Raw genomic sequence first — 12,922 nt, 5'->3', positions numbered from 1 at the left:
GGGAAACAGGTGGCCCCATCTGTTGAATTTCACATGTTATGTCACCAGGCGGTGGAGAGGAATGAAACTCTCATCTCCACTGCAAATTGGTTGGATTCTCTAGGTTGGATTCTCTCCCCCCCCCCCCCCACTCTCTCTTTCTCTTTTTCTTTCTCTCTATCCCATCTCCATCTGCCCCTCTCTCTCTATCCCCCCTCTTTCCCTCTTTCCCTCTTTCTCTCCCTCCCCCTCTCTCTTTCCATATATATCTCTCCTCTTTCCCTCTCCCCCTGTCTCTCTCTCTCTCTCCCTCTCTCAATCTCTCTCTCTTTCTCTCTCTCTCTCTCACCCCTTGTACATTATGTATCAGGTGAGATCATGCTATACAAGGAATTTTCATATCCATTCAGATTTAGAGTTCAGTGCTAACCAAGTGGCAGGGACATTCAGCAATATTTTACTGAGCTATCTCATGAATAATAGTAGAACTTCATTGTCTATTGTTTTCAATGAGGAAAAAATATATTTTAATATACCACGTAATAAAAACTATTCATTGAAATATACTGAACTAGACAGTTCACACAATAACATTTATAATGTAGTTATATATGTATCTAATCCGAATAGAAAGAGTGGGAGGCCCCAGTGCACAACTGAGCAAGAGGACAAGTACATTAGACTGTGTACTTGTCCTCTTGCTCAGAACAAGAATAGACTGACGAAAAAATATATATATATTTGTTTCTGGCCATTTTGAGCCTGTAATTGAACCCAAAAAATGTTGATTCTCCAGATACTTAACTAGTCTAAAGACAGTTTTATTGCTTCTTTAATCAGAACAACAGTTTTAAGCTGTGCTAACATAATTGCAAAAGGGTTTTCTAATGATCAGTTAGCCTTTTAAATTGATAAACTTGGATTAACACAACTTGCCATTGGAACACAGGAGTGATGGCATCCATTCACTTATGTAGATATTCCATGATAAATCTGTTGTTTCCAACTACAGTAGTCATTTACAACATTAACAATGTCTACACTGTATTTCTGATCAATTTGATGTGATTTTAATGGACAAAAAAATTGCTTTTCTTTCAAAAACAAGGACATTTCTAAGTGACGCCAAACTTTTGAACGGTAGTGTATTTATAGACACAGTACCAGTCAAAAGTTTGGACACACCTACTAATTCAAAGGTTTTTCTTTATTTTTACTATTTTCTACGTTGTAGAATAATAGCAAAGACATCAAAACTATGAAACAACACATATGGAATCATGTAGTAACCAAAGAGGTGGTAAACAAATGAAAATATATTTTATATTTGAGATTCTTCAAAGTAGCCACCCTTTGCCTTGATGACAGCTTTGCATTCTTACAACCAGCTTCATGAGGTAGTCACCTGGAATGCAATTCAATTAACAGGTGTGCCTTGTTAAAAGTTCATTTGTGGAATTTCTTTCTTTCTTAATGCATTTGAGCCAATCAGTTGTGTTGTGACAGGGGTGGTATACAGAATATAGCCCTATTTGGTAAAAGACCAAGTCCATATTATGGCAAGAACAGCTCAAATCAGCAAAGAGAAATGACAGTCCATCATTACTTTAAGACATGAAGGTCAGTCAATCTGAAAAAATTTCAAGAACTTTGAAAGTTTCTTCAAGTGCAGTTGCAAAAACCATCAAGCGCTATGATGAAACTAGCTCTCATGAGGACTACCACAGGAAAGGAAGACCCAGAGTTACCTCTGCTGCAGAGGATAAGTTAATTTCCGTTACCAGCCTCAGAAATTGCAGCCCAAATAATTGCTTCACAGAGTTCAATGAACAAACACATCTCAACATCAACTGTTCAGAGGAGACTGATGGGAATCAGGCTTTCGTGGCCGAATTGCTACAAAGAACCCATTACCAAAGGACTACAGAAGAAGATCCCTTCTTCTGCCAAGAAACACAAGCAATGGACATAAGACCAGTGGAAATCTATCCTTTCGTCTGATGAGTCTAAATTTGAAATTTTTGGTTCCAATTGACGTGTCTTGGTGAGACGCAGAGAAAGTGAACAAATGATCTTCGCATTTGTGGTTCCCACCGTGAAGCATGAAGGAGGAGTTGTGATGGTGTGGGGGTGCTTTGCAGGTGACATTGTCTGTGATTTATTTTGAATTCAAGGCACACTTAACCAGCATGGCTACAGTGGCTTGTGAAAATATTCACCCCCCTTGGCATTTTTCCTATTTTGTTGCCTTACAACCTGAAATTAAAATAGATTTTTGGGGGGTTTGTATCATTTGATTTACACAACATGCCCACCACTTTGAAGATGCAAAATATTTTTTGGGGTGAAACAAACAAGAAACAAGACAAAAAAACAGAAAACTAGAGCATGCATAACTATTCACCCCCCCTCCTCCCCCAAAGTAAACATTTTTTAGAGCTACCTTTTGCAGCAATTACAGCTGCAAGTCTCTTGGGGTATGTCTCTATAAGCTTGGCACATCTAGCCACTGGGATTTTGCCTATTCCTCAAGTCAAAACTGCTCCAGCTCCTTCAAGCTGGATGGGTTCCGCTGGTGTACAGTTATCTTTAAGTCATACCACAGATTCTCAATTGAATTGAGGTCTGGGCTTTAACAAGGCCATTCCAAGACATTTAAATGTTTCCCCTTAAACCACCCGAGTGTTGCTTTAGCATATTGCTTAGGCTCATTGTCCTGCTGGAAGGTGAGCGGACACTAAACATGTTTGTTTATTGTTTTGTTTAAGCAATGGCTTTTTTCTGGACACTCTTCCGTAAAGCCCAGCTCTGTGGAGTGTACGGCTTAAAGTGGTCCTAATGACAGAGACTCCTATTTCCACTGTGGAGCTTTGCAGCTCATTCAGGGTTATCTTTGGTCTCTTTGTTTTGGTGGGCGGCCGTCTCTTGGCAGGTTTGTTGTGGTGCATTTTTTAATAAAGGATTTAATGGTGCTCCGTGGGATGTTCAACGTTTCTGATATTTTTTTATAACCCAACCCTGATCTGTACTTCTCCACAACTTTGTCCCTGATCTGTTTGGAGAGCTCCTTGGTTTTCATGGTGCCGCTTGCTTGGTGGTGTTGCAGACTCTGGGGCCTTTCAGAACAGGTGTATATATACTGAGATCATGTGACAGATCATGTGACACTTATATTGCACACGGGTGGACTTCATTTAACTAATTATGTGACTTCTGAAGGTAATTGGTTGCACCAGATCTTATTTAGGGACTTCATAGCAAAGGGGGTGAATACATATGCACGTACCACTTTTCTCTTTTTTATTTTTTAGAATTCTTTGAAGCAAGTAATGTTTTTCATTTTACTTCCTCAATTTGGACTATTTTGTGTATGTCCATTACATGAAATCCAAATAAAAATAATTTAAATTACAGGTTGTAATGCAACAAAATAGGAAAAACGTCAAGGGGGATGAATATTTTTGCAAGGCATTGTAGCATAGCATTCTGCAGCGATACACCAACCCATCTGGTTTGCTCTTAGTACGACTATTATTTGTTTTTCAACAGGACAATGACCCAACACACCTCCAGGCTGTGTAAGGGCTATTTGACCAAGAAGAAGAGTGATGGAGTGCTGCATCAGATGACCTAGCCTTCAATGAGTTGAACCACAGAGTGAGGGAAAACAGCCAACAAGTGCTCAGCATATGTGGGAACTCCATTAATTAAGACAGTTGCAAAATAATTTCAGATGAAGCTGGTTGAGAGAATGCCAAGAGCATGCAAAGCTGTCATCAAGGCAAAGGGTGACAAATCAAATATAACATATATATTTGATTTGTTTAACAATTGTTTGGTTACTTCATGATTCCATATGTGTTATTTCATAGTTTTGATGACTTCACTATGCCATAACTCTCCAGAATCGTCACAGACACGACAGCTATTATTCTACAATGTTGAAAATAGTAAAAATAAAGAAAAACCATTGAATGAGTAGGTGTGTCCAAACTTTTGTCTGGTACTGTGTGTACTATATCTGTTTAATTACTGTAATAAAATGAAAAACACATTTTTTGCGTTGCGCAGTCATAAAAAGTAGTGATAATGTAAAAAAAACACATAGTTAAGGAATTCAGTGGTTATTTCACAGGAAGTGTGATGAGAGCAGAAGGCCATGTGCATGTCAGGATGGAACTGTGATGGATGTGACAGCACTGATCTCAACCAGCACCGTGTATTGTACAAGGGCTCCTGTGAAATACTACTGAGAGAGAAATAAACTTCACAGCTAAGCACACACACACACACACAAACAAGCTCACATACACACTTGTCTCTCAGCCCCCTCACCGCCCACCTTTTTTCAAGCAGTTGCTAAGGTGACGGGCCAAGACTGAAATTTAATCAGACAGTAAATTGAGCAATGTTATTTTCTCTTTCATTATTGACTGTCTGTGATACCTATGGTGAGATGATGTGTCAGACATATTTAGGCTTTTGAAAACCTTGAAAGTAAATGTCATATGATCTTTACTGCATAAAGGCAGAATGAGACATTGAATATTTCCCTTGTTGCCAATGAAACCCATATTAAAACTTAAACAATTCTGATTTACAATGCACCTAGCAACAGCAGCAATATTTGTTGTAATCTCTCGTGGACAGATGCAAGTAACATAAAAAAAAAGTAGCAGCATCTGTCAAAAGACTGTGGGATGCAACAACTAACAAAGAACTTTGTTCCATTATGGTGATTTTTCTTCACTGATTATTAGGACAAATCACAATTTCTCAGGTGCATGCAACTTTCACATTTTGGAAGGGGAGGGGACATTTGGCTCACAGAGAGAATCTTAATCACACACTGCTCTCCTCTTTCTCAAAGCACATTGGATGAGAAAGGCAGAGGTCCCGCCTCTCTGAACTTCTGCTCCAAAGGGGTTTAAGAAGGAGGCAAGGAGAGAGGACATGAGGAGTATGCAGTTGAGATTCTCCCGAATCTGGCAGAGACTTGCAGTTTAAAAATGGGTGCAGAGACTTGCAGTTTAAAAATGGGTGGAGACTTCGCTGGTCTCTTTAGTATGATCTTTAACCCGTCTCTCCCCGGAACCTAATCAAGTATCTGGCGCAATTACGCAAGATTTTCGTTCTGGTGTCCAACTCGATAACTGTTGGATAACATATATTAATATTTTGATGTCATATTCTTTATTCACAAATAATGTCATACTGATGTTTTATTATACAATATAAAACGTGGGAGTTGCATAGATGTCAGAAATCAGACGGACAGAATGGTGGAGAACTCTGTTTGGCTACACAACTCATCGCTCATACACCCTACAGCAGGGGTCGGCAATAGGCCAAAACCGGCTCACAAGTGTGTGTGTGGGGGGGGGGATTGTCGTTTTTGGTCAAGAAAGATATGTTTAATTTAGGAAATCTCTTCCTAAGTATTCCCACAAATTAAGCGACATGTGGATCTTGTCTCATTGTAATCAAGGTATGAAATGTTTGTGATTTTCCAGTATAATCTCTTTTTGAGTTTCTGACGACCATTCGCACCATTCGCACCGACAAAAATCGGCCTGCTGCTAGTCGCCTACCCCTGCCCTACAGAGTAACAAACAGTACAGAGAAAATCCATTATTGTCAACTTGCTGATATTGAATAGTCTCTGGACAGGGAAAGCATGAGCGGAAGCTGCAAATGCATGACATTCCATATTGATTTAGTGATTGGCAAGCTTTTTTTGGTTGACTTGGTATAATGGCTATAGAGAGATGTGCATAAATTCTAGTGTTCTAGGTCTATTTTTATGATAATAGCTATGCCTCGGTTTAGGGTCAAAGTAGCTTTGAGGAGGCCACTATTTGTTGTTGTTGGAGTATATATCTGCCTGTTTACGTTAGTTCTATGTTTAAATGAGTTATACCTGCACGTACGCATTTCATTGCACTTTGTACACCATGTACAGTACATCATGTGTATGTGACGAATAAACAAACGTGATTTTGAACTTGTGAGTATTTGCAAACCCATTCCTTCCTAGACTTGGCTACATGCTGAGATAAGTAATAATAATAGCCATTTATCTGAAGCTTTTATCTAAACAGTCATATGGGTGCATACATTTCCATATGTATGGTCCCAGCAGGAATCTTACCCACAATCCTTTGTCCCGTATGGCTCAGTTGGTAGACCACGGGGGCGAGTATGAAAATGTATGCACTGACTAAGACAGGAGCGTCTGCAAAATTTCTAAAATGATCATGTAAATCCTGGACCTCGCAAGCACTATGCTCTACCAACTGAATCACTAATGATAGATGCCATACATAGGGATGCTGGAAAATGTGTGATTGACAAGATTGTAATACGGTTGACTAGTTTGTGCGAGGAATCTGGTTTGTGCTATCTATAATGAAAGGCACAAACACATACAGTGTAATGTGATTGGTTCTTAGCCGTCTATAGTTAACATGGCAAAAGCTTCTAGGTCTAGGATAAGACACAAACAGTCATGGTCCATTATCTACTATGGTTTGTAGCGATGAATAGAATTTGAGTTCATGAATTACTTCTCATTTCACATTGCAGTTAATCAGTCATATACAAGCATGCACAGTCCATTCATTAAATACAGCAGATGAATCACGTGAGATATACACATTTTGTCATTTTTCCCGACCCAAGTAAACTGTAAAATAAGTTGCCATTTTGTTAACTTTTGTCAGTATACACATAAGTTTGCAGGTGCATGTAATTTGAAATACTAGACTTTATCTGTTTTAGTCATTATTTAGTTGAAGATAATCTGAAATGATTGTGCATCAGTCTTTTTGAAAATGTGTGTATTGGCTTTTGGTAATGGCGCAAATGATTCTACGCACTATTGCGCAATCACAGTAATGTATTGACCATGCTCAGAAGAAAAACATGATGGGTATATAAAAAAAGTCACACCACACCAGTGTAAGATTGAGAAACATAACGATTTGTCACTCACCATGCTGATCCCTCTGGGTAGAGAGAAGGATCGGTAGGGGTATCTCATCACTAGTCCCTCATCCCACAAAACTGGACTTGGACTCCTTATTCTTCCCAAAGTTTTCTGCCGCAATTCTGGAGGAGCCGCTTTTCCTACCATACCCATTTTCCTCTCCCTCTCCAGAGTTGACAATGTGTTCTCCTTCTTGATCTTAATGTCCTTCAGCTCATCCTCCCTCCGGACACTGTCAATGTCTGTCTCAAGGTAAGCTTTCCCCACAGGCATTTCTATGGGACCCTGCTCCTCCTGCATCCTGCCCCGCTGCAGTGCCACTGAGCAGGGCAGACTGCTCCTCCACCGGTACTCCACTTGGATCACGTCGTCTTCCGACCCTGTGGGGGTGCTGGGGCAGGTTCTGGGGCTGAGGGAGCTGGATCTCTGGGGAGGAGGGGGAGGCTGTAGTTTCTGGAAGGCCTCCAGGCTGCCTGGGACGAGCACTCTGCCACCGACGTCGTCCAGGAAGTTTGAGAACTTGAGTTTGGCTTCAATCTTTTTCTCCAGCCAACAATAACGTGTTGATCGTTTTGCCGCTGTTGCTGCTGCTGCTGGTGGCTGTTGTGGTGTCCTGGCTACTGGAGGTCAGGCTCTGCACGGACCCAGCCCTCCTCCCCCTCCCTCTCCCTTTCCCCCACCAGGCTCCCCCTCCCCATGCTGCCTGTTCTGCCCTCTCATGCATCTCCACGAGGCTTCATGGCCCTCCCTGGACTCCATGGGGACGAGCTCTGCTGTGAGGCCCTCTGGCTAAGCTGGAGCTGTTGAGTCTGGCCTGGAAGGCCTCCTGGCTGTGCTTCCTGATGGAGCTGCGGAGCAGGCTGACCTCCCCGGAGCTCCAGTTGTCTAGGCTGGCGTAGGCCTCACTGCTGCTGATGATTCTGCTAGGGCTGGGGCTGGATGTCAGGCTGCATTGTAAAGACCTGCTGGAAGTGGGGGCTGAAACATCAGATTCCTCCAACCAAAAATGCATGAATCCAGGGCAGGAGCCAGAGGTGGTGGAGCCTGGGGATAGCTTGCCCAGCCCCCTGAGAGAACAGGGACGCTGGTGAGGCTATCCCTGCCAGTCAGGTTGACCTAGGACCAGTCTGGTTCGTTAACACCCCAGGACAAACGAGTGGCCCCCTACCATGCCAATCCGTTCCAGGACCACCATAACTAAGATATTAAACTAGGTGCCACATTGCCCGTTCATGCCAATCTTACAAAATGATCACTGTAGCCTAAATGTGTGGTCCACATACTATAACCCCCCCCCCCCCCCCCCCTGTAACAGCCAGGCTAAACTGAGAGCTGTGTTAGTTACTACCCCGAAATCCACCCTATAAAAAGGCTGAAACTAGCATAACAAGAAAACTGCAAAAATACAGTTTCCTCTAATTATATCCCACAAAAGCAGAAAGCCAAGCAACCTTGGAATATGTAAGTTTAATATGTTCATAGGAAGTATCAAGCAGTTCAACAGGCCCTGCTCTGAGAGCACAGCCAAAGTCCTTAATTAGACCATCTATAGATAGCATTGGAGCAGCCAATGAGACTTTTTATGCCTTTTCAAGGTCAGTGGCTCCAGCAGAGCATTGGTCACAGATAGAAACACATGGCAATTGATGGGGAGAGAGAGAATAATGGGACGCAATGTGAGAGAGGGAGACACTAATGGATAATAATCAAGTAAACAGTCACTTGTATGGCATACAAGCTACAGGCTACCGTGGCCTATATTTTCGCAGTACAAAAAGCACAGATCTGTGCAAACAATACTGTAAACCTTATTATAATCTGGCAGCTTGATTTCATTTTAAACTTTCTTCTACAAGGGGCATTATGAGGGCTTTATGAGGAGGCGCTGACGCTGTCGTACATATCGATCCAGAGCATCCCAAACTCAATGGGTGACATGTTTGGTTGAATAGGTAGGCAATGGAAGAACTAGGACATTTTCAGCCTTATAATACTGAAGCATGGTGTGATGGCGGCGGATGAATGGCACGACAACGGGCCTCAAAATCACGTAGCGGTAACAGTGCATTCAAATTGCCATCGATAAAACGCAATTGTTTCCATTGTCCATAGCTTACGCCTGCCCATACCATAACTCCTCCGCCACCATAGGCACTCTGTTCACAAAGTTGACGTCAGCAAACCGCTCATCCACACATCTGCCATCTGCCCGTTACAGTTGAAACCAGGATTCATCCGTGAAGAGCACACTTCTCCAGGGTGCCAGTGGCCATTGAGCATTTGCCCACTGAAGTCGGTTACTACGCCGAACTGCAGTCAGGTCAAGACCCTGGTTAGGACGACGAGCGTGCAGATGGGCTTCCCTGAGACAGTTTCTGACAGTTTGTGCAGAAATTCTTCAGTTGTGCAAATCCACAGTTTCATCAGCTGTCCGGGTGGCTGGTCTCAGACTGAAGAAGCTTGACGTGGTTACATATGTTCTGCGGTTGTGAGGCCGGTTGGACGTACTGCCAAATTCTCTAAAATGACATTGGAGAAGGCCAATGGTAGAGAAATAAACATGAAATGTATGTCCACATGCTACAGCACAAGGTGCACCTGTGTAGTGATCATGCTGTTTATTCAGCTTCTTTATATGCCACACCTGTCAAGTGAGCGGATTATCTTGCCAAAGGAGAAATGCTCACTAACAGGAATGTAAACAAATTTGTGCATAACATTTTTGAGAAATAAGCTTTTGTGCGTATGGAACATTTCTGGGATATTTTATTTCAGCTCATGAAACATGGGACCAACACTTTACTCTTTACGCGTTTATATTTTTGTTCAGTATACATAGGGAATTGTTGACGTGCTGTCAAAAAAATTCTCAATTAAATTTTATTTATACTTTTTTTAATGCATTTTTCATACCTTTCTTTAATATTTTAAAGATAGAAAGATGATCGGCTATGTGTAAGTTCGGTTTGCGAGTCTCTTAACAAGATGAAATCAAAATATTTAGGCTGACATCATCCAGTGTCCCAAAATGTGTATTTGTGTGATATGCAAATATGTGCATACTTATATAACCTCATTTTCATATTTATTACAATATTTCCCAAAAATGTTTAATACAAAAAAGTATTATATATAAAAGTATATATTGTCCACGTTCAACTGGTAAAAGTTTATTGTGATATGATTAAGAAAAAAACTACTTTTAGGGTGTGGTGGCCTTAAATCACACTGCCAGATTATTATGAGGTTTATGGTACTTTTTGCCCAGATATGCACTTCTTTTGCACCACAAACAAATGTCATCCTATTTTTCTACTTGTCAATCCCTATCTTTGTAGTTCCTACCCTTATCAGGGTTGGGGTGAATTCCAATTCCACATGTTCCTCATTGAAAAGCATGGAAGAGAATAGGAATTGGAATTTTTGTGTACTTCTTGAATTGTCTGGAATTGACCCCAACACTGACTCCTTAAAAATCCTTAAACTTGGAGGGATAAGCGAAATCTACATTAACAGACATGAGTGAGTGTAAGGGGAATACTGAATATACTGTGCATACTCTATTCAAATGAGAGAGCCATAGCTGTGATTTTCATCAATATTCAGCATGTTACATAACTTAGTTGATAACGCCTCTGTTCCTCTGTGTGTGCGAGAGCAGAGGGGTGTGTGTGAAAGATTATGATTGGCTATCGAGTGGCAGATAGTCAGACAGCAATGAACTCTACTTATTGCAATGGAGCAGCAGGCCAATTGAGTCACTATATACTCATCCCTGTACCAAGCTCTCCAATTTGCATGCACCCTAACTAGGGAGCCATTTAATAACATTCCCCACCCAAAATGCTCGCTCGGAGCTCGTATAATGATGCCTGCTACAGTCAGCATAATCACAGAGGATCAAAGAGCCGAGATCTGAGATCAGCACGACAGCCTAGCCTAGCCCCACAGTGTATCCCTATGAAGTCAACTTAGATACAGCCATAGAGATACAGTATAATAGTGTTCAAGTTCATTCTGTGGATACAGTATATTGTGGTTTAGCTAGTATGTCTGTATTGTAAGTCTCTTGATGGGTAAAACCCAGACTCTCCCAGTCTCCAGGGTGGTCATTAGTGGTCCATCCGTTATGTAGGGCTTGAGCGATGGCTGTGCTGGGGGGGGGGCCCTGCGCATGCGTGCCCCCTGGTGTTGGGCCCCCACACCCTGCCTGCTGCTTCAGCCCAGCCGGTCCAACGGGCCCCGAGGGGCCACCAGCCTGTCTGCTGCTGGGGAGGACAGTCAAGCCTGGCCTACAGTACACGGGGCTCTGTCTCTCTCTCTCTCTCTCTCTCTCTCTCTCTCTCTCTCTCTCTCTCTCCCCCCCCCCCCCCCTACCTATCCCCAGATATTTCTCGACAGTCTCAGTCTCTCTTATGATAAATGTTTTTAATAATCTCTTTTCAATCTCAGGAGGAGATGGGAGGTAGCCAATTTAGAAGTATCGCCCTGACAGAGAGAGACTGTCAGCCCGTGGCTGCTGCTTGGTAATGTTCTTAAAATGAATTCCTGCTATACAGGCAGTAGATGTGGAGATAATTGGGGGATGCTTGTTCATTGGTTGCACTGTATTTTGCTCCCCATTGTCGACTGGTTCTGGGGCTCCGGGCCTACATGGACCTGCCTGGCTGGTCAGGGGGTCTCTGGAGGGAGGAGTCGGCAACAGCCGGTCAAGACTAAGCTCTTGTTTATTGCAGGGAAAAGGCTGTGTGTGGCTGTACAGTATGTCTCCAATCAGTTACTATGGTATTGTCTTGTGTCTGGGAGATATGTCAGGAGACCTATTAGGTCCTTCTCCCATTCTGTCAGTCTGTCAGTCATTGATCTGTCTATCTCTCTGCATGCTGGTTATGTGACTGGCTATGTACAGTGTTGTAACAATGTGCAAGTAATTGAAGAATTAAAGGGTAATTAAATAAATAGATAAATATAGGTTGTATTTACAATGTCGTTTGTGCTCCACTGGTTTCCCCTTTCTTATGGCAACGGGCCACAAATCTTGCTGATGTGATTCCACACTGCGTTATTTCACCTAACAGGTATGGGAGTTTATCAATGTTTGAATTGTTTTCAAATTCTTTGTGGGTCTGTGTGATCTGTGGGAAATATATGTCTCTAATGTGGTCATACATTTGTCAGGAGGTTAGGAAGTGTAGCTCAGTTTCCACCTCATTTTGTGGGCAGAGGGCACAAAGCCTATCTTCTGCCAGGTCTGCCTTTGGCGGCCTCTCTCAATAGCAAGGCTATGCTCACGGAGTCTGTCCATTATTTTCATTGATTTAATTTAATTTGGTATTTTTTTAAGGGTGGATCAGCTTTAATATTGCAGATATATTGCTGTTTCCATTAATGTAATTGTCTGCATCATTTCCAATGCCCCATATATTTATTTTGTAAATATTCACTACCGTTCAAAAGTTTGGCGTCACTTAGAAATGTCCTTGTTTATGAAAGAAAAGCACATTTTTGTCCATTAAAATAACATCAAATTGATCAGATATACAGTGTAGACATTGTTAATGTTGTAAATGACTATTGTAGCTGATTTTTTTTGAATATCTACATATGCGTACAGAGGCCCAATATTAGCAACTCCTATGTTCCAATGGCACATTGTGTTAGCTAATCCAAGTTTATCATTTTAAAAGGCTAATTGATCATTAGAAAAGCCTTTTGCAACTATTTTAGCACAGCTGAAAACTGTTGTTCTGATTAAAGAAGCAGTAAAACTGGCCTTCTTGAGACTAGTTGAGTATCTGGAGAATCAGCATTTGTGGGTTCAATTACAGGCTCAAAATGGCCAGAAACAAAGCCCTTTCTTCTGAAACTCGTCAGTCTATTCTTGTTCTAAGAAATTAAGGCTATTCCATGCAAGAAATTACCAAGAAACTGAAGATCTTGTACAACGCTGTGTAC

General features: G+C 41.8%; 1 protein-coding gene across 1 annotated transcript in view; it reads right to left on the bottom strand.

Moving 5' to 3' along the window:
* LOC139415277 (brain-enriched guanylate kinase-associated protein) overlaps positions 1 to 7,050 on the bottom strand; it is a 40,495-nt gene extending 33,445 nt beyond the window's left edge. The window contains exon 1 of the mRNA XM_071163272.1: positions 6,974 to 7,050. Coding sequence (XP_071019373.1) covers positions 6,974 to 7,021 — 48 coding nt within the window. The 5' untranslated portion in view covers positions 7,022 to 7,050. The remainder of the gene's footprint in view (positions 1 to 6,973) is intronic.
* Between the last annotated feature and the right edge of the window lie 5,872 nt (positions 7,051 to 12,922).

Source organism: Oncorhynchus clarkii, chromosome 8 (genome assembly GCF_045791955.1).
Source record: "Oncorhynchus clarkii lewisi isolate Uvic-CL-2024 chromosome 8, UVic_Ocla_1.0, whole genome shotgun sequence".
NCBI lineage: Eukaryota > Metazoa > Chordata > Actinopteri > Salmoniformes > Salmonidae > Oncorhynchus > Oncorhynchus clarkii.
Note: the sequence above shows the minus strand (reverse complement) of the source record. Positions and strands in the feature narration are given on the sequence as shown.